The 21,787-nt window shown below is 55.2% G+C and overlaps 5 protein-coding genes across 10 annotated transcripts; 3 read left to right on the top strand and 2 right to left on the bottom strand.

The window, feature by feature from the left end:
• Nucleotides 1–1,023: 1,023 nt before the first annotated feature.
• On the bottom strand, nt 1,024–3,041 carry U2af1l4 (U2 small nuclear RNA auxiliary factor 1 like 4). Of its 3 annotated transcripts, XM_055594738.1 has the most exons (9): nt 2,980–3,041; nt 2,755–2,842; nt 2,386–2,452; nt 2,249–2,298; nt 2,079–2,177; nt 1,798–1,931; nt 1,585–1,680; nt 1,206–1,295; nt 1,024–1,081 (listed from the first exon to the last, which is right to left on the bottom strand). In XM_055594738.1, exons 1-8 carry the CDS (start codon nt 3,021–3,023, stop codon nt 1,211–1,213), a joined length of 663 nt encoding a protein of 220 aa, XP_055450713.1. In that variant the 5' UTR covers nt 3,024–3,041; the 3' UTR covers nt 1,024–1,081; nt 1,206–1,210. The 3 variants fall into 3 exon arrangements, with proteins under 3 accessions (XP_055450713.1, XP_055450715.1, XP_055450714.1); XM_055594740.1 differs by lacking the exon at nt 1,206–1,295; XM_055594739.1 differs by lacking the exon at nt 1,024–1,081 and having other exon boundaries at nt 1,131–1,295; nt 2,279–2,298.
• Nucleotides 3,042–3,047: 6 nt separating this feature from the next.
• Psenen (presenilin enhancer, gamma-secretase subunit) lies at nt 3,048–4,426 on the top strand. The gene is made up of 4 exons (XM_055594741.1): nt 3,048–3,279; nt 3,374–3,520; nt 3,892–3,996; nt 4,165–4,426. Exons 2-4 carry the CDS (start codon nt 3,460–3,462, stop codon nt 4,302–4,304), a joined length of 306 nt encoding a protein of 101 aa, XP_055450716.1. The 5' UTR covers nt 3,048–3,279; nt 3,374–3,459; the 3' UTR covers nt 4,305–4,426.
• Nucleotides 4,427–6,322: 1,896 nt separating this feature from the next.
• Lin37 (lin-37 DREAM MuvB core complex component) lies at nt 6,323–10,172 on the top strand. Its single transcript, XM_055594735.1, has 7 exons — nt 6,323–6,509; nt 8,113–8,188; nt 8,376–8,426; nt 8,694–8,723; nt 8,803–8,888; nt 8,966–9,132; nt 9,835–10,172. Exons 1-7 carry the CDS (start codon nt 6,476–6,478, stop codon nt 10,129–10,131), a joined length of 741 nt encoding a protein of 246 aa, XP_055450710.1. The 5' UTR covers nt 6,323–6,475; the 3' UTR covers nt 10,132–10,172.
• A 42-nt stretch (nt 10,173–10,214) lies between these two features.
• On the bottom strand, nt 10,215–13,066 carry Hspb6 (heat shock protein family B (small) member 6). The gene is made up of 3 exons (XM_055594736.1): nt 12,049–13,066; nt 11,236–11,358; nt 10,215–11,153 (listed from the first exon to the last, which is right to left on the bottom strand). Exons 1-3 carry the CDS (start codon nt 12,244–12,246, stop codon nt 10,986–10,988), a joined length of 489 nt encoding a protein of 162 aa, XP_055450711.1. The 5' UTR covers nt 12,247–13,066; the 3' UTR covers nt 10,215–10,985.
• Nucleotides 12,658–21,769, top strand: Proser3 (proline and serine rich 3). 4 transcript variants are annotated; one of them, XM_055594732.1, is made up of 11 exons: nt 12,658–12,714; nt 15,052–15,148; nt 15,443–15,610; nt 15,815–15,939; nt 16,019–16,122; nt 17,875–17,957; nt 18,035–18,180; nt 19,541–19,758; nt 19,862–20,846; nt 20,930–21,011; nt 21,296–21,769. In XM_055594732.1, exons 2-11 carry the CDS (start codon nt 15,090–15,092, stop codon nt 21,435–21,437), a joined length of 2,112 nt encoding a protein of 703 aa, XP_055450707.1. In that variant the 5' UTR covers nt 12,658–12,714; nt 15,052–15,089; the 3' UTR covers nt 21,438–21,769. The 4 variants fall into 4 exon arrangements, with proteins under 4 accessions (XP_055450707.1, XP_055450708.1, XP_055450706.1 ...); XM_055594733.1 differs by lacking the exon at nt 12,658–12,714 and adding an exon at nt 13,297–13,385 and having other exon boundaries at nt 16,022–16,122; XM_055594731.1 differs by lacking the exon at nt 12,658–12,714 and adding an exon at nt 13,297–13,385.
• The last annotated feature ends 18 nt before the right edge of the window (nt 21,770–21,787 follow it).

The following is a 21,787-nucleotide window of genomic DNA, read 5'->3' as shown; positions in this document are numbered from 1 at the left end:
CTACCACCACCTCAATCGGGGCCCTCACCAGGACACGCAGGAGGCCCAAAGTGTCACAGGCAGCTGCTGCAGCCCCTCTTGCCAGTACTCGAGGCGGCCGCAGAACGGAGAGCCTTCCGGTGAAGCAGCCTGAGAAGCAGCCCTGCCGCCACTGTCCAGAAAGGCCAGCTGGACCCCATCTCAGCAGAGCCTGCACCCTGAGGGCTATGGCCACTCGACTTGACCCCCACCACTTCCGCAGCACACTCCAGGAATTCAAGGCAGAAGGAAGGGGCGGCTGTGGGCACAGAATTAATTCCTGGACCTCTTTGGGAGCTGGTGTACCCTGTCCCCAGCTCCAAGGCCACAAGGTGTAAAGAGAACTTGATAATGATGTGGATCGGCAGATTATCTATGTCCTCACACTGGCCTCATCATTTCCTCTCTAAGATGGGGTGACAGAACCTGTCTCACCCGGGGAAGGCAGTGTGTGTTGGGAGGGGAAGAGTTACTTTAAAGGTCACAGCAGGTGTAGTGTGCACACCTTGAGGAGGCAGGAGGATCTCTGTGAGTCTGAGGCTAGCACGGTCTCCTTAGAGAGTTCCAGGCCAACCAGGCTACACAGAGAAACCCTGCTTCAAAAACAATTAGAATCAACAAACTACACCACAGTACCTGGAAGATAGTAAGCTCTGATCAAGGGTTTGCAAGGGTTAGACGTTAGACCTTTCACCTCGGTGGTGAGGTGTGGGCTTCAGTTAGCAGGCCTAACCGGTAGCAGACTCACCAGTGCCAAGCCACCTCTCGTCCCCTCTTTTTCTAATCCCATCTATTAGGAATCCTCCAGCCTACCACGAACAGGCACCTATCCCTAAAGGAGCCTAGAATGGACCGTGAGGTTCTGGGTACAAAAAGCAGTCCCCGCTTACCAGTGCAGACCCAGACGCCAAGCCTCCTTTCTCAGCTGGCTCCAAGTTCCTCCGCCGAGCCTGCGGTTGGCGCACACCTTTTCTCAGATGTGGGGGTGGAGGGAAGCCACAGACCTCCGTCTCACAAACTTCATAAGCTTTATTGGAGGAGGGACAGGCGGAGGAGGAGGTTCCTGTGTCAAACAGATGACATTCGGAAGCTCTGAAGCCTGGGGGTGATGGAGCAGGAAAGCGAAGGGGGCCTGGGAAGGGATGCTGGACGGGGCCATCCGTGCCCCTGGGTGAAGAACAGGGCACCAGCCTCAGAAGCGACCGTGCCGGTGGTCTGGGGAATGACGTCGGTTCCTTTCTCGGGGACGGTGGCCTGTATGGGACCTTGGGGGTGACCTGGGAAGTGGGAAGAGGAGTGGACAGCGATGGGAGGAAGAGTTAGGAGTGGTGTAGAGATTTTCCCAGGCTTGTCTCTTAGGGATGCGATCATTGTTAATGTCATTTTAGGACTGGTACTCTGGCTGGTCTTGGGTTTGGGATTCAAACTGTTTTGGGCACTGAGGCCAAAACACTTGTCCAGGCAGGGCTCAAAACTGTATTTTGGGCACAAGAGCCTTAGGGTGGTATGGCCACAAGTCAGAACCAGGTTCATCTTAGGAAAACATGCAGGCTGGGCCTGAGATACCTATGCCGGGGTCCCCGTCCGTAGAGCTGCCGTCGCAAGTTCCGGGATATGGGCCGTAAGTGCATAAAGTTGCAGAAGCCACCTCGGGTACATTCCCTAAAGACAGACAGACAGGCCATCATCACTGACAACCCCCCCCCCCACACACACACACACCAAACACTCAAGCACCTGGAACTCCCTATGCCTAGCCCACTTTTAAGCCTCCTTTACCCCATCTCATACTGCCGGCAGCATGACTCTCGGAAGTCGGTGACGGGAGACAGCTCGGCGTGCACGGCCTGCCCGTTGAACCAGCGGTTATTGAGTTCATTCACGGCCCGCTCTGCATCCTCCTCCCGCCGGAACTGAGGGGAAAGTGGGTGACCGTGGGCTGTGGAATTCAAGGTCTTGGGGGTGGGGGCTGATCAGCTCTGAGGCTGGCCCTAGCGATAATCCTCAGGCTGTGAGGTTTCAGCGGTGGCCGTCAGGTGCTAAGCAGGAGCAACAGGCACCTTAACATAGACGTTGCCCACGAGGTGGTCCCCAAGGTTGTCGCACACGTTCATCTCTTCAATCTCGCCATACTTTTCCTGCAGCTCCGTGAACACCTCCTGCGGCAGATGGGGAAGGGCTCAGCTAAGGCCCGGCGCACGGGAAACCCAGCTACCCCAGCAACCCTCACCTCAAAGAAGTTATCATAGTGTTCCTGCACCTCGACGTCGCTCACGTGACCTGGAGGAGGCACGGAGGGTGAAAAGGAGGGCGTAAACCGCTGGGGGCTGTCCGCCCAGCCCCTGAACTATCCGGCTTCTTACTCACAGTGGGATCCGTCTGCGGTTTGGGCTGTGTTCTGTGGATTCCGGTACAAGTTGAGCAGGACTATGGTCTGAACAAAATTTAAGAGAGGCCTGCGCTCAGAAGGCAGAGCGGCAAGCACCGTAGGTGTGAGGCTGGGGCGTGAGGCGCGAACCGGCGGAGGCGGTCGGACACTCGCTCCTGAGAAACAACCTAGGCGGCCCAGGGGCGTGGTCTGTGGCCGTGGGAGGCGTGGCCCAGTCCCTGGGAAGTAGGGTCTACCCAGAGGGCCAGGTCGGGAAGCAGAGAGGGGTAGGATTGGCCTTAGGAATCCGGAAGGGGCGGGTCCCCGGGTTGATGGGCAGCTCGGGGAGGCGTGAATCTGGGTCTCACCTGGCTGAAAGTCGGTTTGTTGTGAAGTCGGGAGCACCGGTCCCCGTGCCGGCAGGCCCCAATCTTAAAGTAAAAAGAGCAGTTAACCCTGGAAGAGGTGCAAAGACAGAGGTAAGCCGAGGGCCGCGCAGGCCGGGCTTCCCGCGAACGCTGCCCTGTCCGCCCAGCCCCTAAGGACCCAAGTGCCCCGGCTCCCTGGCAGGCCACTGCCTTCACCAGCCTCACTTGTCCTTCTCAGTCCCGAATATCGAAGCTAAATATTCAGCCATTTTTACCCGAACACTCCAACGCGCCTGCTCCCCGCATCACTTCCGTTGCTCGGGAGCGTTGGGAAGTGTAGTTCGTCACTGTCTGCAGCTCGACTGCGCACGCGTGTGGGAGGCCGGCTCGCCCTGTCCCGACAATCCTGCGCAAGTGTCTCGGGTAGGGGGGGGAAACGAGACGACCAGCCCCGCGGAAACCTGAGGCCTGTTCCCCCGCAGAGGAATTCCAGGCAGCGGCAGCGGCAGCGGCGAGCGTCCGTCGGTGAGTCGGGAGCTGTCTGGTGTAGCCCAACTAGATAAGGAACTTCCTGCTCCTTCCTGGTGCCAGCCCTCCTTGATCTAATTTGTCGCGGCAGGGGCGTGGTTGCTCGTGAACTTGCTGCCGCCGCCGTTCGCGTCTTGCTCTGCAAAACCCCGAGGACCGCCACGCTCCAGCGCAGCTATGAATCTGGAGCGCGTGTCCAATGAGGAGAAGCTGAACCTGTGCCGGAAGTACTACCTTGGTAAGGCCGATCCCCCCCTAGGGTGTCAGGCCGGTGGAGGGCCGCTGGGCTAGAGCGCCCGAGGCGAGAGCACGCCTGGGGCCGCATCCGTGAGCCTAGGGATAACGTAGACACTGATCCGCGCGAAGAGAGGCCTCGGTCTGACCTCCAGTGATCAGCGAAGGAAGAACGAACGCCTAGGTCCTGAAAAGGAGGTAGCCAGGAATCCGATTCCTGGATCCGTAGATGAGAGCCAGGACCCCTCAGGCCCGGACATCTCCAGTTGAACTAGGGAGAGGACCGTCCAAATGAGCCTTCCAAGGTGGGGATTAGGAAAGGTCCCCATTGCCATTTGACTAAGTTTGGGTATTTTTTTTTTTTTTTTCCCCAAGGTGGATTTGCGTTCCTGCCTTTTCTTTGGTTGGTCAACATTTTCTGGTTCTTCAGAGAGGCCTTCCTCGCCCCAGCCTACACAGAGCAAAGCCAAATCAAAGGCTGTGAGTTCTAGGGCACCAGCCAAAAAAAAAAAAAAAAAAAAAAAAAAAGGCCAGCGGGTGGTTGGAAGGGATTGATGGAGGCTCCAGGACTCTGGGAGATCCGTGGCGAAGATAAAGGGGGTGGCCCGGGGGGAGGCCAACTCTCCCCATTCTCGTTCTTCATTATAGATGTGTGGCGCTCAGCAGTGGGCTTCCTCTTCTGGGTGATTGTTCTCACCACCTGGATCACCATCTTCCAGATCTACCGGCCCCGCTGGGGTGCTCTTGGGGACTACCTCTCCTTCACGATCCCTCTGGGCACTCCCTAGCTGCACAAGCTGGTGGTCTGTCCTTTCTCCCAAGATGTGCTTCTCCGCTCTAAGCTTTTCCTCAGATCCCGAAGACTGTTTCCCATTTCCCATCTGCCCCAATAAAGGACCCTAACTTTAAATATTGAGTTCTTGGGATCTTTTGGAGGTAGAAGCATAAAATGATCACCAGCAGTCAAATGCACTTATGGAATGTGTTGTGTGTTAGGGTTAGCGCCTCACCCCTTGTATGAAGTTTTATTTCATTGACTTGTATTTTTTTGAAGTAAGAACTATCCTGCGTAGGGACCCTGTCTTCCAGATGGGAAAAAAAGGGATGATGCTCCCAGCGACTTTAAAAATACGCTTTTCTTAACTGGAGGTGTGTGGCTTCCTGGCCGTGCACTTCACTAACCTTAGAAAGGTGCTATGTTGGAGATACTCGCTTTCTTGTTCTAGGTCTTAGTAGTCTCTGCTGCGGAAGACTTCATTTGAGCCAAGACATTCTCACTCTGAAGGAGGTGTTTTCTGCAAGAGAAATATCCAAGAGCGTTCTTAGGAAAGTGCCCTTGACTTTCCTGTTTTTAGTCTTGGTTTGTTTATTTCTGTGGTGTGTGTGTGTGTGTGTGTGTGTGTGTGTGTGTGTGTGTGAGCGCTCGGGCATTCGCGCATATTTTAATGCAGGTGCCCATGGAGACTTCTGGCATTTCTCCCCCTGGAACTGCAGTTCCAGATGTTTGTGAGTCCCCTTAACCACTGAGCCATCTCACCTTCGTCTTGATCGTCCTGTTTAAAGAGTCATGATTCTGGTAGCTGCCTTCAGTAACCCCAACACTTGGGAAGCAGAGGCAGGTAAATTTCTGTGAGTCCCAGGCCAGCCAGGGCCTGTTTCAAAACAGTAAAATACAGTCTCAGCAGAGGGTCTGGTGCAATGAATCAGTGGGTAGGGGCACTTGCTGCCAATCCTGATCTGGGTTTGATCCCCGAATCCCATTAGTGGTCGTCTAACCTCTACAGGTGTGCCCCATCAATAAATAACACCCAGCAGCAAGTTGTGGTAGTGGTGCTGTTGATCACATATTTGGGAGGCTGAGGCAGGAGGACTTCAGAGAGGTCAGAGCCAGCTTGGGTCACATACATAGTTTCAGGCTAGGCTGAGCCAGAGTGAAGCAATAAATACACAAATAATGATATAATAATATCTCAGTGTCCCAACTGGGCATATGCCTATAATCCCAACATTCAGCCAGTCTGGTCTACAACCCTAGTCCAGAACATCCAAGCTGATGGATCTCTGAGCTCGAGGCCAGTCTGGTCTACAAGCCTAGTCCAGAACATCCAAGTTTACACAAACCCTGACCTTCCCCCCCCCCCCCCAACGCACACACCAAAAATCTCAGTCCTCACCTTGATGTTCCCTATGAGTATTTAAAGACATATTTTTGTTCCTATTACATTTCACTTAGAATTTCTGGCTTGTGTGTTGACTGTCTTCTATTCTCTATGAAATAAGCCACATCAGGGCAAAGATTTTTGTCTTGTTCATTGCAGTGTCCTCAGTATCTGAATGAATACCCAGCACTCTTAAAACTTAAATAAGTGAGCTTTTGCTCAAAAAGACAGCAGCAGGCAACCGACACCTAGCGAGCCCTCTGTGAGAAAGGAGCTAGTCCTTCTCCAGATGGGCCTTCTTCCTAGGGATCTCAGTGACTACGGAAGTAGGTATGTTGGGGGATATTAAAATATAACACTACAAATCCCAGGAAGCCTTGCAGCGCTGGAGCCTTCTGTTTCCCGTAGTGCCCTGCGCAGCGCAGGCGGGCTACCGTCTTGAGCCTTGGAAGTTTGTATTACCGCCCCGCCCCCTTCAGGTGCCTGGCTGGTCGTTGGTTTGTTTCCGGAAACAGGAAGGTGGAACTTAAGGCTGGAGCCAATAGTAGAGGCTGTCAATTGGCCAGCAAGTGAAATTGACGTTTTCACTATCTAGTGGGGAAGAGCGGCTGCCAAAGGGGCCCGCCTACAGAAGGGAAAGAGGGGAAGTGGCGGCCAAGGCTGTCGCGGCTGGACAGTGCTCAGGCCGGAGGACCAGTGGTGCCCAGACTTACCTTTGACCTTTTCCTTCCCGCCTTGGCTTGTGAACTCCGCCTCCTCTCAGTTTTTCTGATCCAGGAAATCAGACCTGGACCCAAATCATGTTCCCGGTAAAGGTAAAAGTGGAGAAATCAGGTGAGGACTGGGGATCCAGGACTCCGAGAGACAGGGCTGATCTTGAAAAAGCGGACTATGCTACCTCTCTTTGCAGCCCATCTGGCAGTCACACGGAGCGTGGCCACCTTCAAACCATCCGGGCTGTGTTCCAAGTGGCCTTGAGATTGAAGGGTGGTTGGTGGTTCTGGCCACGATGTGGTGGTGAAACGTCGGGGTCCGGAACCCCTGACTCTAAGAAGGGTCCTTTTCTCTTCCTACCTCAGTTTCCCCATTTCTGACAGTGGTCATGATGTGTGACCCTGAAGGACGGGGAATCAATCCTCAGTAACGGCTGTATTCCAGTAACCTCATGGTGTAGGGTGACAGATGAGAAAACCGAGGCTCAGGTAAAGGGCAATTTGGAGGGAGTCCAGAGCCCTGAAAAGGGTGATCAGTAGTAGATGATGGTGTGAGGTGCTAAGTGGGGTAAATGTCACATAGAACAAGGTAGGGGCTGAAGGTGCAGTGAGTCCAGTGGTAGATTGTCTGCCTAGCATGCATTTGCCTCCGGGATTCCAGCGCCAGGCCCGGGAAGGGTAGGGAGGCCCTGTAGTCACAGATGATAAGACAGGACAGTAACCGGATCCTGGGATTTCAGGGCCTTTCTGGGAAGCACCACGATGGGGAAAATATACAAGGAAATGGCAATGTGGGGAACAAAGGGAGCAGCAGGCAAGCGAGGGTGGCTGGCCAGTGAAGCAATGGAGGCGAAGAGACGATGGGAGGAGGGCGGGTCCTCTGTCTGTGGGTCCAGGAAGGGGCTTTTGACTTTTCCTTTGAGGGAAATGGGTAGTCTGGAGAGGCTTTGAACGAGGAGTGAGTTGGTAAAGATGCATCAAAAACAACAAACAAACAAACCAAAAACCATTCAGTCCAATAACAAAACTTTAGTGGCTAGTGGAAGGGGCTGTTGGTGCTGGCAATTTCTTTAATCCCCGTACACGCAAGACAGAGACAGACCCCAGAATTTAAGACCAGTTTGGGCTGTTTAGCAAATTCGAGGCCAGCCTAGGGCTATATTAAAAAAAAAAAAAAGGGGGGGGGGGGGGGGGGGGGGGAAGGGAGCCTCACAGCTATGCGAGTAGAACAAGGGTAGGCTTGGAAACACCAGGCTGAGTACAGACCCCATTTTGGGGGCCAGAATTGTGGACTCCTGGGGTGTTCTGTGCTGGGGAAGATCAAAACTAGGCTGGTTGACCGTTTTTGTTTTTGTTTTTTTTTCTTTTTTTGCTTGTTTATTGTTTGAGACAGGATCTCATATAGCTGACGCTGGCCTTGAACTCTTGATCCTCCTGCCTCAGGCTCCAGAGTGCTGAGATAACAGAAATGTGCCACTCTTCCCAGCTAGGCTTGGCTTTCTTTTTGGAAGGCTCTCTTGTCCACTTTGTGGAACCTGATCAGAAAAGGAGAACGAGGCTAGGAGCTGAGTGGGAGGAAAGGGCCAGGCGGGGAGGGAATACGGCGACAGACACTTGGGAAGCCAAGTAAAGGAGACCGGGACTGGAAGGGAGCATCCCTGGCGAGTCCGGGAGCCTGTGGGTGTGGGATGTGCACACAGCTGATTCCTACCTTCTGCCCTCAGAGATGGAGATGGCCAAAGCCCGGAACCAGCTGGATGCCGTTCTTCAGTGTCTGCTGGAGAAGAGTCACATGGACAGGTCGGGAGGGTCCAGCCTGGGGAACCACAAGGGTGGGAATTGTGTTTGGATGGCCGCTGATTGTTGGGGGACCTGGCTGGGAGGCTAGAAGCTAACCTAGGGAGAAAAGTGTTCCTTGGGAAGACTAAGTATCGAGACACTCCGGGCCCTCGGTGCCCTAAGCTAATTGCACTTTTTTTGCTCCCAGGGAACGCCTGGATGAGGAAGCTGGGAAAACCCCCTCGGATACACACAACAAGTAAGCGGTGTTGATGAGATTTAGACCTGAGAGCTTGGGGTGGGGATCTCCGTTCCCCTAAGTCCTAACCATGCTATCTGGGGAAAGATACCTGTGGCCTAAGCGGCTAACACCGTGGGAGTGTTGGGATATGAGGCTTGAGTGTCCTCCCGGGTGTCCATTTCTGCTTGTTTTCAGTGCGAAGGACTGAACCTCAGGGCCCATGCTAGGCAATGCTCTGTTACTTAGTAAAGGCTCAGCCTGCTGACACCTTGTCTCTCCCTGCAGGGACTGCGCCATTGCGGCCACTGGCAAAAGGTGAGGTGCCTGGGGTCCCAGCCCACTAACAAGGCTCTCAGTCCTTAACTCTGGGCTGACACTCACCTTCCCCACACAGGCCATCTGCCCGCTTCCCCCACCAGCGGAGGAAGAAGAGGCGGGAGATGGACGATGGGCTGGCTGAGGGGGGTCCTCAGAGATCCAGTGAGTAGGCCGGGGACTGAGAGGGCGGGTGGGCGTGGTACACAGGGGCTCACTTATCTCCCACCTCACCACCCCAGACACATATGTGATCAAGCTGTTCGACCGGAGTGTGGACTTGGCCCAGTTCAGCGAGAACACACCACTGTACCCCATCTGCCGTGCCTGGATGCGCAACAGCCCCACAGTGCGAGAGCGGGAGCGGTCCCCCAGCTCACCACTGCCCCCTCTGCCTGAGGATGAAGAGGTGGGATGAGTGTTGGGTCCCGACCCAGAGGCCAGAGAGCAGCTGGTGGATAGGCTCATAAACTCCCCGTTAGTGGTGACCTCCAGGTCCCCTTGATGAATATAGATAGGATCAGGTAGGACACAGCTGTGTGCCCTTAAGTGAGGAGGATGGTTAGAGGTCCCTAGGCTGGGTGGATCTGGCTTCCTCGGAAACAGGGGTTCTAACAAATAAAGGGCTGAACAGGCATCTTTAGTGCGAACAGATGTGGCTGGCTGCCAGATGGGGCCTTCCTGTGGGCTGGGTGGAGGGTAATAGGGGTTTGGAACTCAGCTGGCCTGAAAGGGTAGACAGCAGGGATCCCTGGGACAGACAAATGACTCGAGATTTCCGGGACTGTCAAGATAAGAATAGACATGACACCCCTGGACAATTCCTTAAGGCAGGCATCTTGCCCCCTTCCCCCTTGGGCTGACAGATATAGATGGAATTCCCTGGGCTTGGCAAGGGTAGACCAGGGTTCTCAGGCTGACGAGAAGACACAGCCCCTAGAACAGGAAGACATCCTCTAGCTGTCTAGGTATGTCCCTCTGCTCTGACTCCTCCAAGTACAGGTGTCCAGGTAGACCCCTCGTATCTGTCACTGGGAGAGGTGGGGGAAGACATGTACTTTCAACCCTCTGCTCTAACTCCCGGGCCTCATTTGGGGCTTTGTCTCCCCAGGGTTCAGAGGTCATCAATAGCAAAAGCCGCGATGTGTACAAGCTGCCTCCGCCCACAGCCCCTGGACCTCTTGGAGAGGGCTGCAGATCACGAATTCCGTCCCCACTGCAGCCTGAGACCCAGGGCACCCCTGAAGACGAGCCCTCTGAGCCCGAGCCTTCGCCCTCCACACTCATCTATCGGAACATGCAACGCTGGAAGCGCATTCGCCAGAGGTGGAAAGAGGCGTCTCATCGGAACCAGCTTCGCTACTCCGAGAGCATGAAGATCCTGCGGGAGATGTATGATCGGCAGTGATGGTCCCGGTCCCCTCCCCAATAAACCTGCCCCCAGCCACACTGCCAGCCCGTCCTTCCCGGCCCACACAGAAGGCAACTGACAAATCTCTAGCGCATTTATTGGGGACTGGTGGTAGGAAGGCCTGAGGTGACAGGGACAGTGTTGGGAATGAAGATGTGACTGAGATGTGGAGGTGGCTGTAGGGAGAGCTGGCTGCCAATGGGGAGCCGGGATAAAGGAGCTCAGGGGCTCTGGGGCATCGCCTAGCACGTCCGGGAAGTTGGGGTGTCTGTACAATTTGAGTTTGGGGGTCATGGTTGGTCAGGAATAGGTATCCCAAGGATTGGAAGTCAGAACAGGATTCAAGAATTTAGGTGCCCGGGGCAGAGGAGTGTCAGGTTATATATAGAACAGGATCTGGAATCCGGTAGACCAGGCGATGGTGTTCTGATGTGGAATGCCACTGCTGGCCCCCAGACTGGCTAGCCCAATAGTCACTGCGGTGAACTAGGTGACAGGCCTGGACTCGGAGCGCTTACCACGCTGCTCTGGTGACACACTGGGGTGTTCTAAAGTTAGAAGTACAGCAGGAAGCCTGAGTACACCCTACTGAGGGTGACAGTAGGGTTGTGCCATCGCCACACAGGAGTCATGGGCGGGGCCTGAGGGCTGTGGGCGGGGCTAAGCGGTGTCCGGGTTTCTAAGGCGCAGTAGGGTTTTGGGTGGAGAGGTCCCAGGGGAGGACATCTAGACTGGGTTGGGAGGACTGTCTTGACAGCGATCGGGACATCTGGCTGGGCGACGGAGTCAGATCGGCTTTTAAAAGGTAGCCTAAAGAGGCTTCCCAGGTTCGGCCTGTAACGCCCGGACCCCTACTTGGCAGCAGTCGGTGCCGGAAGCGGGGCCTGGGCCGAGGCTGGTGCGGCCTGGATGGACAGGACGCCCTCGGGAGACAGTGCGGAGGTCACCGCAGCAGGGTCCACGGCGGGAGGCAGGCGGTAGCGGCGGTGGAACTCTCGAGCAATGAATCCATGTTCATCCTGGGGCGGGGAGGGGAGAGGGGCTTGAGCATGCTCCCTGCCGGCCGCCCGCCCCCGCCGCCCCATCGGCCTGCACACCCACCGGGCGTTCCTCGTGCCTCGCGTGGACCTCCACATGGTCGCCGACCACCTTGACGGAGATTTCCTCCGGCGAGAAGTGTTTGACGTCCAGCAGCACGGAGAAATGCCCAGGGTCCGTGGGCACCTGCGCACCCCGGGTGGGCGTGGGGCTTCCGTCAGGAGGGGCTTCGCACCCACTACCCCAGGAGCTTACGGCGCTGCCGCCGAGGAACTCCACAACCTCGACCTCACACACAATAACTGGTCCCCTCCCTCCTCTTGTAGACACTGGGCCCACCGCTCCCAGACTTCCATATCCACAGGGTGAACAGGTTAAGGACCTGCCCTGAGCCCTCCACCCCGCAGCCGCCAGGTCTCCGCCATGCTAACAAACAAGGTGCCGCTTCCCCGTCTCCAGAGTTCACAGGTCACGCACGGGACCGCCCCTCTACCTTCACAGGTACCCTTCCCCCGCTCTAGAGGGCCCACGACCCCCTTCATCAAGCCACAGGACCCGTCTGGGAGACTTGGCAGCACCGTCCACAGCTAGAGCGGCATTCCAGCCCGTCAGGACTCGCTGTCCTTTCCCCCAGGTTCCCCCGTCAACGGTCTCCTTCAGCCATCAGACTCCGGGCGAGAGTGACCCCACGCCCCACCCATCAGGGACAGTAACCGACCTCGGGCCACACACTCAGGGCGCACCCAATGGCCCACTGAGGGGGACACATCGTCCCCTAAGCTCAACATCAACAGGCATCCGCCCGCCCCCGCCCCAGGGTGAACCAGAGCCCTAGTCTTGTTGTGGTTGGGTTGTCCCCCTCCCCTGGCCTGGCACCTGGGCTGTGGGCAGCGCCACACTGGGGGCACGCAGATAGTAGGGGGCGATCGCAGCGGGGCACAGTGACGCCAACTCCGCCTCAAGCAGCCCCTCGCCGAAACGCTGGTCAAAGAGACGTCCCGGAGTGGAAAAACCCGGTAAAGGCGCCGAAGCGCGGCGCAGCCAGGCAGGGTGCACGGGCACCGGGATCTCCATCCTGCTCCTCCGCTGCTACCCTGGGTCCCGCAGTGCCCAAGCGCACGCAGTCTCCGATTTATACTGCGCCCGGGGCCGCCCCCGCGGGCCTCTCAGGGACACTGGGATGGAGGCCAGGCTCGGCCATTAGTAAGCCTTATTTAGAAACTTCAATAATGACTTGGCCGGTCATTGAACGCCCGTTGGATGCCTGGGAAAGGACACCGGGGAACTGTCATCAGGCCCTTTTCCTTTTCCAGCAGGGGACACTAAGGTTTGGGAGGCAGACCCGTAGAGGCGTGGCGAATCGCTGTGGCAGTTGGGACCCTGGGCCCCGAGAAGTCCACCAAAGAGTGTCCAGTCCTCTTAATCCATCTCGGCCCGGCTGGCAGCTCTGAGGATGACGCACCAGTCTTGGTAAAAGATGCCTGGAGAATGCCGCCCCCACGCCAGGCTGTCAGGAGGACACAGACCAGACCCTGCCCCAGGGTAGGTCGGGCCTAATTCCGTGCCTCTGACTCAGCCTCGGGTGCTCGGCGGCCAGGGGGCGTGGGCCGGAACACTCCACGTTGGCCCGCGGGGACTGCGCGCCGGGGCCCGAAATAGCTCGTTTTGATCCCACTACCTGGGCCAGGAGCCCGGGCCTGGCAAGGAGTGCTATCAGCTGCTCAGCAGCAAGAGGAAAGGGGTTAAGGGGACCATCAGGATGGGTTTGCCGGCTCAACTGCTAGAGGAATGGCAGTCGGCGTGGACGCAGACGCCCGCGGGCAGCCCCGTAACCCCCGTGGTCGGGCTTGGAGCGGGGCCCTCAGCAGCTATTCTGGCGGTTAGAGAGGACTGAGGAAAAGCAGGGACTCCCAGCGCGCTTCCAAGCCTCAGCCCCGCCTCCGGTCCTTCCTATTGGTCCACGGTCTTGCCAATCATCGCTGCGCGTCCCCCCCCGTCCCCAATCAAACCCTCGCTCTCAGCCGCGTGGCCGCCAGCCGCGAGGGAACGCCCCTCGGCCGCTCTCCAGTCACTTTTCTAGTCTATCATTGGCCGCCCGCCCGGAAAGGGGCGGGGCTGGCAGCGTTGCCAAGGGAGGAGGGTCGGGACGCGGCTGGCCCCCCGAAGGAGCCCGGCTGGCACCCCCGCTGCGGCAGACGCCGGAAGGAGTGCAGGTGAGGTTGGTTCTTCTCTCGGAGACCACAGGAAGCCTAGGGAAGGCGGCACGGGTCGACCGGAGCCTGGGGTCCCCGGCCCAACCGCGCAGGAACTACAATTCCCAAGATACTACGCAGCTTGGGCGCTGCAGCGTCTCTGGGGTCTCAGGTCTTTTGCTCCCTCTGGGTGGGCCTAAGGGAGCCTAAAAGAAACTTGGAAATTGAGTCGTTAATTTCCAGACTGTCCCAGACACCCATGGATGTTGTCTCTGGAGTTTCTCACCCAGGAGGAGAGCGGTGAATCATGGGGATTGTAGTCCAGCTACTCGTTCTTCACTGGGGGCCGCCACCTTCCCCTCCCCTTAACAGGTTTAACCAGAAACGTACAATGTACGGTTTGGTCGTGACTGTTTTATTTTTGTCTATTTCTCTCCCTCTTTTTTTTTTTTTGTTTTTTTTTGTTTTGTTTTGTTTTCCCTTTTTCATTTGTATTTTTTTTTGTTTTCCCTTTTTCATTTGTGTTTTCATTTTTTTTTTAATTACTTTTTTTGTTGTTTTTTTTTTTTTCAGGTTTACTGTGTAGCCTTGACAGCCTTGGAACTCACTCTGTAGACGTGTGTAGACAAGGCTGGCCTTGAACTCCAGCTTTTGCCTCCTGAGTCTAGGATTAAAGGCATGCGCCACCATGCCTGGCTAAATTACTTGTTTTTCAGTCGTGGTCTTAGTTAGAGCTCCCTGAAATGGGCTTCGTGAAAAATGTTTAAAGAGATGGAAATTAAGTACCCTGATTTGAAATTAAGTACACACACACACACACACACACACACACGGGCATAGCACTCATACACATAAAATAAAAATCTTTTTTTTTTAATTGCCTGGATAGTGTGGAGAAGATGCAGCGTTTCACCCGTTTCCTTACATTCTGGTTCTGTTAGCCTGGAGTGAGAACCGTGAAGCTCTGACATGTCCTTGTTCTGAGACACGATCTCTCTTGTAGCCTGTGTGTGTGAGCGCACCTGTTTCTGTGTGTACGCGTGGGCGTGCCATGTGGAAGTCAGACAACCTCAGGCGCCCTTATCTCCCACCGCGCTGAGGCAGGGATCGCTTTGATGTTCTCCTTGGAGTGTTAGAGGCCAGCTGGCCTTCGTGCTCGGATTGCAGACCCCTGTGACCACATCTGGCTTTACACGGCTTCTGTGGATTTGAACTCAGGTCTTCATGTTTGTGTTCACTGAGCCATCTCTCCAGCCTCTGGTCTGGAACTTTTGATCCTCCTGCCTCAGCCTCTTGAGTGCTGGGATTACAGGTGAACATTACACCTGTGACATTGAGTCTGTAGTTTAAAAAGTCCTCTTTTAAAGCTTCCGTAATCCCAGTACTCAGGAGGTTGAGGCAGGAGGATTACCTCAAGAGCAAGGCTAGCCGTGGCTAGAGAGTGAGACCCTGTCTCAAAAATAATAATAAAAGTTCCTCCTAGGCTGGATCCAGAGTTGAGAACTACCAGTTTCCAGCTCCTCGCTTCTTCTAAGTCTCTTTTAAAAGCTCGTGGGAATCACGCCTCTACTAGCATTAGCTTGACTGTGAAGTGATGACTCATGGGAATTGTAGACCATTTCTTCCCTTACTCCATGGGAATTGTCGGCTTCTGTCTTCCTCTTACTGTGCTCTGCTTCTTTCATAGCCTGCCAGTCTTCACTCCCCAAGACAACCCCTTTGGAAATGTTCCCCAGGATGGACAACCCAGTTGGCCATCAAGAAGCTAGAACTGGAGCGACAAGGTGAGGGCACTCCAGGGAAAGTTCCTTGCCTCAGACTGATAGCAGTAAGTGGCCACTGGAGGGAAGGAAGGCATGTGATGAGAACTGGGCCGAGAGAGTAACAAACCCACACCCTGCTGCTGGTGGCTTTCCCCGATAGCCCCTGGACCCCCGACCACAGCCCCACTTAAGTAACTGGGGGATGTTTCCTGTTTTCAGCTGCTGAGATGTGTGTTCATTCCCTACAGGATCACCTTTCTGGCCTGACCGTTTCTTCTTGTGTTTTCTCCCAATTTAAATCCCGGGTTCGTTCAGGTCTCAAAGGCCACAAGCTCCCAAGGCCATGGCAGCTGGTTCCCCTGAGCTGTCTGAGGAGTCCTGGTCATCCAGCTCAGGGACCCAGTCCCCACTCAGTACCACTGGGGGACAAAATACCTCTCCACCACTCACCTTAATTGACAGCGGGGACTCAGTGGTGGCCAAGTGAGTACCAGAGCTTCTTGGGGGGGAAAGAGGAAGAAGGCATCCCATAATAACCATCAGAAACAGAGCTGTTTACACAGCATTCTTTTAGGACCAGGCGACTTCATGTGTGTGATAGAGGGCTGTGGCGCCTAGATTCTCCGTAATGCATGATCCTCGGTGGCCCCCTCACTCCATCTGCCTGTCATCCCCTGACACTTACAGGTACATAAACAGGTTCCGCCAAGCTCAGCCCACGAGCCGAGAGGAGCGCCAGTCCGCAGGCCCAACCCCAGCTGACTTTTGGTGGCTACAGACCAAGTCGGACTTCAGCAGTTACCTTGCAGCAGGTACCTGCAGTGTTTCCCCATCCAGGGCCTGCCGCTCTTCCTGTCCCTGTGACCCTGTGATTCAGCTAAGGTTTCCCAGCAGGACCCAGTGGACCTAAAGGAAGAGCTGCAGTGACAGGTCCGCCTCCCACTGGGATGTCCACTTCATCTCTGGCTTCAGCTCCTCTTGAGAAAGCAAAGCAGGTGACATTATTGTCTTGTCTTGTGTACAAACTGACAGTACCAGCCCTGGGACAGAATTAGAGACAATGATCGTCTTAAAGAATCATAAACAAAAAGATGTGGCTCCCTGAGGAAGCCCTGAACTTGATCCCCAGCACCACAGAAAGCAGGCATGCTGACACACAGCTGTCAAGTCAGGGGGTGAAGGCAGGAGGATCAGAAGTTGTGTGTGTGTGTGTGTGTGGGTGGGTGTGTTTGTGCGGTTTTTAAGATTTATTTATTCATCATACAGTGTTCTGCCTGCATGTAACACCTACAGGCCAGAAGAGGGCACCAGATCTCATTATAGATGCTTGTGAGCCATCATGTGGTTGCTGGGACTTTAACTCAGGACCTCTGGAAGAACAGCCTGTGCTCTTAGCCTCTGAGCCATCTCTCCAGCCCAGATCAGAAGTTTAAAGTCACCAGAGTTTGAGGCTGCTCTGGGCTATATGTCATCCCATCTCAAGAAAATAATACTAGAATAAGATTTAACAAGAGGATTTGCTGGTTAAGCGCAATGTTAAACTCTAAGAAAGTATATGTGCCTCTGTCTTCATTACGTTCATGTTGCCATGACCGAAACACCTGACAGTGTCAGGGTGTCTGTGCAGCGTGACAGGAGTGTGCTGTGGGAGGGGTCGTTGTGCCGTCAGACCAGGAAGAAGCGAGTGCAGGCTGGGACCAGGGGTAGATGTTTCTTCAAGAGCCTAGTGGCCTGCCTGGCCCCACCTCCGCCTTCAAAATAGTGGTGTGAAGTGTGCGCTGAGCATTCAGAACCTGAGCCAGATCCTCTGTGTTTGCATGTGTTGGGAGGAACCCAGCTCTCAGCTCTTTTTCTGTTTACTGGGCTCAGTCTTCGCATACTTTCTCCTTATAGTAACCAAGATGGCTGCCAGCAGCTTTTGATGCCGTGTTACTCAGCTATTACAGTGGAAAGTAGGACTGGGGATTGGACTGACTTCCTTCCTCTCTTTCTCTCTCCTTTTTTGTTTTAACTAAGTTGTTTTATTTTATGTGTATGGACGTTCTGCCTGCATGTTTGTTCGTGCAATGCTTGTGTGCCTGGTGCTCATGGAGGTCAGAAAAAGGTGAGAGATCCCTGCAACTGAGTTACAGACATTTGTCAGCCGCCATGTGGATGCCTGGAGTTGATTATAGATCCTTTGGAAGAGCTGGTTATCCTCATGGCTGAGCCATCTCTGTAGCCCCAATCTCAGTCACTCTCGAGTCAGTCACTGAACTATTTGATAGAATGTTTGGATTAACCTGGTCTGGTCAAGAAGACAGGTTCAACCTTTTCCTTTTAAAATTTAAATCTGGTGTGTGTCTGGTTGTGTGTGTGCCCCCCCCCCCCCCCCGTCTGTGTGTGTGTGTGTGGGTCAGAGGACAGCTTTCAGGAGTTGCTTCTCTTCTTTTATCCCTGTGTAGATTCTAGGGATCAAACTCAGGTCATAGACCTGTACAGAGCGCGCTTTACCCACAAAGCCATCAATACTGGGGTAGCTGAGGTAGCAGAATGGAGAGTTCAAGGCCAGCCTGGGTTCCAAAGTAAGGTCCTGTCTCAAAAGCCAAAGCAGGAAAGAGAGCCTGTCTTCCCCAGTGGAGGAGCAGACTGTAGCCTTCCCTGCCGCAGGAAAGCCGCAGGTGGAATATGGGTCCCTAGGCCTTGTGCAGACAGCCCCTGGCTTCGCAGCCTTTGGCACAGACTAGCTTCTGGTCCCTTCACTGCAGAGCCTGAACTCGTGGAACTCGTCTTTGCTGGACCTGGAGACACTGAGCCTACAGAGCAGAGCGACCAAGCTGCTCAAGCGCAGGTGATAGTCCTCGTGTGTCCTCCCCCCGCCCCCACATGGCCCTCACTGCTTGCCTCACTGGTCCATTCTCCCCACAGCAAGGCCTCCCTCTCCTCCTCCTCCCTCAGTCCCAGCGATGCTAGCAGCTTCTTCCCTGTCAACTCTGATGGCCTCTCTCCCTGCTCTGCGACCTTCAATCCGGACTCCATCAAGGGTTCTAGTCCCAAAGAACCTGTCCCGGGAGGTAAGGCAGGCGTAGTGGTAGCCAGGTTCAAATCCCATCTTGTCTACTTACTAGCCGTGTGACTTCCATGTTTCTCTAACTGAGAACCAGGAACGATAATGGGAGCCCTCGCTCACAGAGATTGTGAGGATGAAATGAGTCCGTGAGTACCTGGGAGGCCCTTCCTATATGTCTGTCAAAAGTAGCTGTCAGGGATGTGACAGGCCTACCATACTCCCTGCCATTATGAACATAAACAAAACCAAAAAGCTTAGCACAGATTAGAGGAAGTGGTCATGCTTTATTGGTTTTAGTTTTGTTTCTTTGGCCCAGGGTCTTGCTGTGCTGAAACTAATGTGTAGTTCATGCTGGCCGTGAATTCTCGGTAGCACTGCCGCGGCCTCCCCAGCACCGGGGTTCCAGGAGGGCACCGCTGTGCACATCACGGTTTGTTTGTATCAGTGAATCAGACGGAGCTTTTTTGTAGCTAAGTATATGGAAGTGTCACGAGGCTCTGCTAAATCTCAATGTGTTCCAGTCAAACCCACGTCTGTACTGCATGTAAACCCAGGTCTCTACCCGCGTCTCTACTGCATATAAACTGGTGGGGAATGCTGCAGCCCCAGCAGGAAGATCAGAGTCAGTCTCAGCTGCGTACAGGGTTTGAGGCCAGCATAGGCCGTGTAAGACCAGAGGCCAGGGGGAAACAGGCCTAAGACAGCATGCCTTTTTTGTGGGGTTGAGACAGGGTTTCTCTGTGTCACCCAGGCTGGCCTCGAACTCAGATCTGCCTGCCTCTGCCTCCCTGTGCTGGGATTATGGCAAGGACACACCTTTCATCTGAGCACTTGGAAGGTAGAGACAGTGGGCCTGTGAGTTGGAGGTCACCCTGGTACATAGTGAGTTCCAGAGATACGCAGAGAGACAAGGCAAGGGCCAGAGACAGAGCAGTGTGGCACAGGTGGGAGACGTTGGCAGTCCCTTGGGCCATGGCGGCCTGGTGAGGCCTGGCTGTCAGAAGACTTCAGAGCATGGCGGGTGCATTGTCTTCTGGATGTTAACGGCGTCCAGTGGCTGCTCTCAGCACCTGGACCAGAGCCAGACCAGCAGAGGGGAGAGAAGTGGCCAAAAGACTCATGGAAGGGAAATACAAGTAGAATCATAAACTGGGTATACTTGTTTGTAAGCGCAGGCTGGGTCAGGGGGATCGCCGGTTCAAATCCAGCTCAGGCTCCAAAGCAAAACCACAGGAGAGGGAAGCCCCAACGCTGAGTCCCACTTGAGAAAGGAGTCTGTGGTTTCCGCCCTCTGGCACAGGAGAAGAGTGGCTAGCAGACATCACCCCGAGCTCTCTCCTCAGCCCTTTCCACTTCCTCCGCAGCAGCCCCAGCACCATCCCAGGCCACCATCCCTGCTCCCCACCCAGCCTCCTCCCAGGCAACCCTAAAGCCTGAGGAAGACATTCTGTATCAATGGCGGCAGCGGCGGAAGCTGGAGCAGGCTCAGAAGTTGGAGCAGGCTCAGAAGCTGGAGCAAGCTCGAGGAGGCGAGGGTGATGGGACCTGGGTGTTGCCTAGGACCCCAGCCATCAGCACTCAGGTAAGTTGGAGGAGAGAGCCTGACAGTGATAAGGGACACCGGAAGGTGACAGAGGACCTTTCCCCTCTTCCTTCCTGTCTCAGATACCTCTTTCTGTCTACAGACTCTTCCTGTCCCTGTCATGAATCCAGGTTCCCAGGGGACCCAGCCTAACAGTGCTTCACTATGGAGCAGTATGGCCCAGCCTCCTGCCCCAGCGGCCTTCTGTGTGGAGAGGCCTTCCCCTCTTTCTGCGCCCTCTCCACACATCTGGGCCCCCAGGCCCCCAGGGTTTCTCTGGGCCCCACAAGCCAATCCCTGGGTCCCGCTCGGGATGGTTCCTACCCCAATATTAGCCTCCCCCCTTGCTCCCCTGGCCTCCTTCCCAGCACCACCGACCTCCATTCCAACTGCCCCAGCCCCGACACCTGCTCCGCAGGTCTCCGCTCCAGAGCCTCCAGCCCCCACACCACCTCCCTGGGCTTCCACCCCCGCTGCCCCAGCTTCCTCCCTTCCACTACCTGACACCCCTAAGGGGCCAACCACCCCTGAGCTGAATAGCCCTGCCCAGCCCAATAAGCCGCGCCCCAAGCCACGGAGGGCCAGCGCTTCTTCGCCTCCCCGGGAGACCACTGGGCCAGACACTGCAGCTTTGGAGGCTCAGAGTTCCCAGCTCAGGGGCGCCCTGGGCCAGGTAGTGACAGCTAGACTGTTCCCCGACAGCTTGGAGGACACGCCTCCTCGCCTTGAGAGCCCGCCTCCACATGAGGCAGGATCTCCCAAAGTCCAGGCCACACTTCCACAAGCCCAAGTTCCACCCCCTCCATCTCAGCGTGAGTGCAAGACAGAGTCCCACACAGCCCTGGCCGCGTCCTCCCCGGACAGATCCGTGCTTTGGAGAAGTCAAGCCACCCTTTCAGCTGGGGATCCACAGCCGGCTACAACCCCAAAGGCATCCACACTGTCAGAGGTCCAGTCACCCGATTTCAAGACCTTTGTGCCCGAAGTGGGAGCCGGTGACTCGGGGCCCTTGGCCACACCAGCCTCAGGCCACACCACCTCTGAGGACTTGCTCTCCCAGGCCGCCCGACTTCTGCAGGCTGCAGAAGGTAAGGGGGATTCCGGGTCACTCGAGAATGGTGGTAGTCCCAAACTTTGTCCGCCTTCTGGAGCTTGGCCTTTTACTCCCCAGACTCCGACAGCAGCGAGTTTCAGGAAGACCCTGTGTTGCGGGTTCTAAGAGCTCAGAGGGCAGAGCTCCGGAAGCAGAAAAGGTGACAGCTCTCCATCACCAGGATCTACCATACTGGGCCCCTGGGTCCTATGACACCCCTGATGGGTGCCTGACTCTTCCAAGCCCCTTTCCAGAACCGCATCCATAGCCCCAGAGTTTCCTTTTGTTTTTCCCTGAGACAGGGTTTCTCTGTGTAGCCTTGGCTGTCCTGGACTCGATTTGTAGACCAGGCTGGCCTGGAGCTCACAGAGATCCCCCTGCCTCTGCCCCAGCTTCTTAATGGGAGCACATACTCCAGCCTCCACCTCTCCGGCTTTTCTCTAGGAAAGTGGAGGCCCAGTTATCCCTCCTCTTGGACCACACTGAAGACCCAGCATCTTCCTCTTCCCCAGCCACGTCACCTTCCAGGTCCCCGAGAATGCGGTTGAGGAGGGAAGGAGCCTCCCTTGAGGCCAGACGACTTTGAACTGTAAAAGTTCTGTTCTTTCTTCACTGGGGAGATGGCTCAGTGGGCAAAGCACTTGCAAGTGTGAAGACCCGAGTTCAGATCCCAGAACCCTCATAAAGGTAGCTGGCAGGCCAGCTGGCCTGTGGAGACTGGGTCTCAAACAGGGAAGGAGGCAAGGACCAGTATCTGAAGTCCTGAGCTCCAAACATGAGTTCTGGGTCACACACATCTCCAATTAACATTTTTCCAGTTTACTATTAATCTTTAGAAAAGGATTGTTGTAAAAAGGCTGATTGTCCTAATATGGACGTGTAACCCTTCCCTGACAACTGAAACAATTTCTTTTCCGAGTTTGTGTGTGTGTTTTA

Source organism: Psammomys obesus, unplaced genomic scaffold, assembly GCF_907164565.1.
Source record: "Psammomys obesus unplaced genomic scaffold, mPsaObe1.curated_primary_1811, whole genome shotgun sequence".
Classification (NCBI taxonomy): domain Eukaryota; kingdom Metazoa; phylum Chordata; class Mammalia; order Rodentia; family Muridae; genus Psammomys; species Psammomys obesus.
Note: the sequence above shows the minus strand (reverse complement) of the source record. Positions and strands in the feature narration are given on the sequence as shown.

Excerpts from the sequence above, each read along its gene's own strand:
- Hspb6 (XM_055594736.1), bottom strand. The coding sequence starts at position 12,246 with ATGGAGATCCCGGTGCCCGTGCACCCTGCCTGGCTGCGCCGCGCTTCG. Across the intron at positions 11,359-12,048 it reads TGGCGCTGCCCACAGCCCAG|GTGCCCACGGACCCTGGGCA; the intron begins GTGCCAGGCCAG and ends CGGGGTGCGCAG. Across the intron at positions 11,154-11,235 it reads CGAGGCACGAGGAACGCCCG|GATGAACATGGATTCATTGC; the intron begins GTGGGTGTGCAG and ends TCCCCGCCCCAG.
- Psenen (XM_055594741.1), top strand. The coding sequence starts at position 3,460 with ATGAATCTGGAGCGCGTGTCCAATGAGGAGAAGCTGAACCTGTGCCGG. Across the intron at positions 3,521-3,891 it reads GTGCCGGAAGTACTACCTTG|GTGGATTTGCGTTCCTGCCT; the intron begins GTAAGGCCGATC and ends TTTTTCCCCAAG. Across the intron at positions 3,997-4,164 it reads GCAAAGCCAAATCAAAGGCT|ATGTGTGGCGCTCAGCAGTG; the intron begins GTGAGTTCTAGG and ends TCTTCATTATAG.
- U2af1l4 (XM_055594738.1), bottom strand. The coding sequence starts at position 3,023 with ATGGCTGAATATTTAGCTTCGATATTCGGGACTGAGAAGGACAA. Across the intron at positions 2,299-2,385 it reads AACCGCAGACGGATCCCACT|GTCACGTGAGCGACGTCGAG; the intron begins GTGAGTAAGAAG and ends TGCCTCCTCCAG. Across the intron at positions 2,178-2,248 it reads ACTATGATAACTTCTTTGAG|GAGGTGTTCACGGAGCTGCA; the intron begins GTGAGGGTTGCT and ends CATCTGCCGCAG.
- Proser3 (XM_055594732.1), top strand. The coding sequence starts at position 15,090 with ATGTTCCCCAGGATGGACAACCCAGTTGGCCATCAAGAAGCTAGAACT. Across the intron at positions 15,149-15,442 it reads GCTAGAACTGGAGCGACAAG|GTCTCAAAGGCCACAAGCTC; the intron begins GTGAGGGCACTC and ends GGGTTCGTTCAG. Across the intron at positions 16,123-17,874 it reads CTCTTGAGAAAGCAAAGCAG|AGCCTGAACTCGTGGAACTC; the intron begins GTGACATTATTG and ends CCTTCACTGCAG.
- Lin37 (XM_055594735.1), top strand. The coding sequence starts at position 6,476 with ATGTTCCCGGTAAAGGTAAAAGTGGAGAAATCAG. Across the intron at positions 6,510-8,112 it reads GGTAAAAGTGGAGAAATCAG|AGATGGAGATGGCCAAAGCC; the intron begins GTGAGGACTGGG and ends TTCTGCCCTCAG. Across the intron at positions 9,133-9,834 it reads CTCTGCCTGAGGATGAAGAG|GGTTCAGAGGTCATCAATAG; the intron begins GTGGGATGAGTG and ends TTGTCTCCCCAG.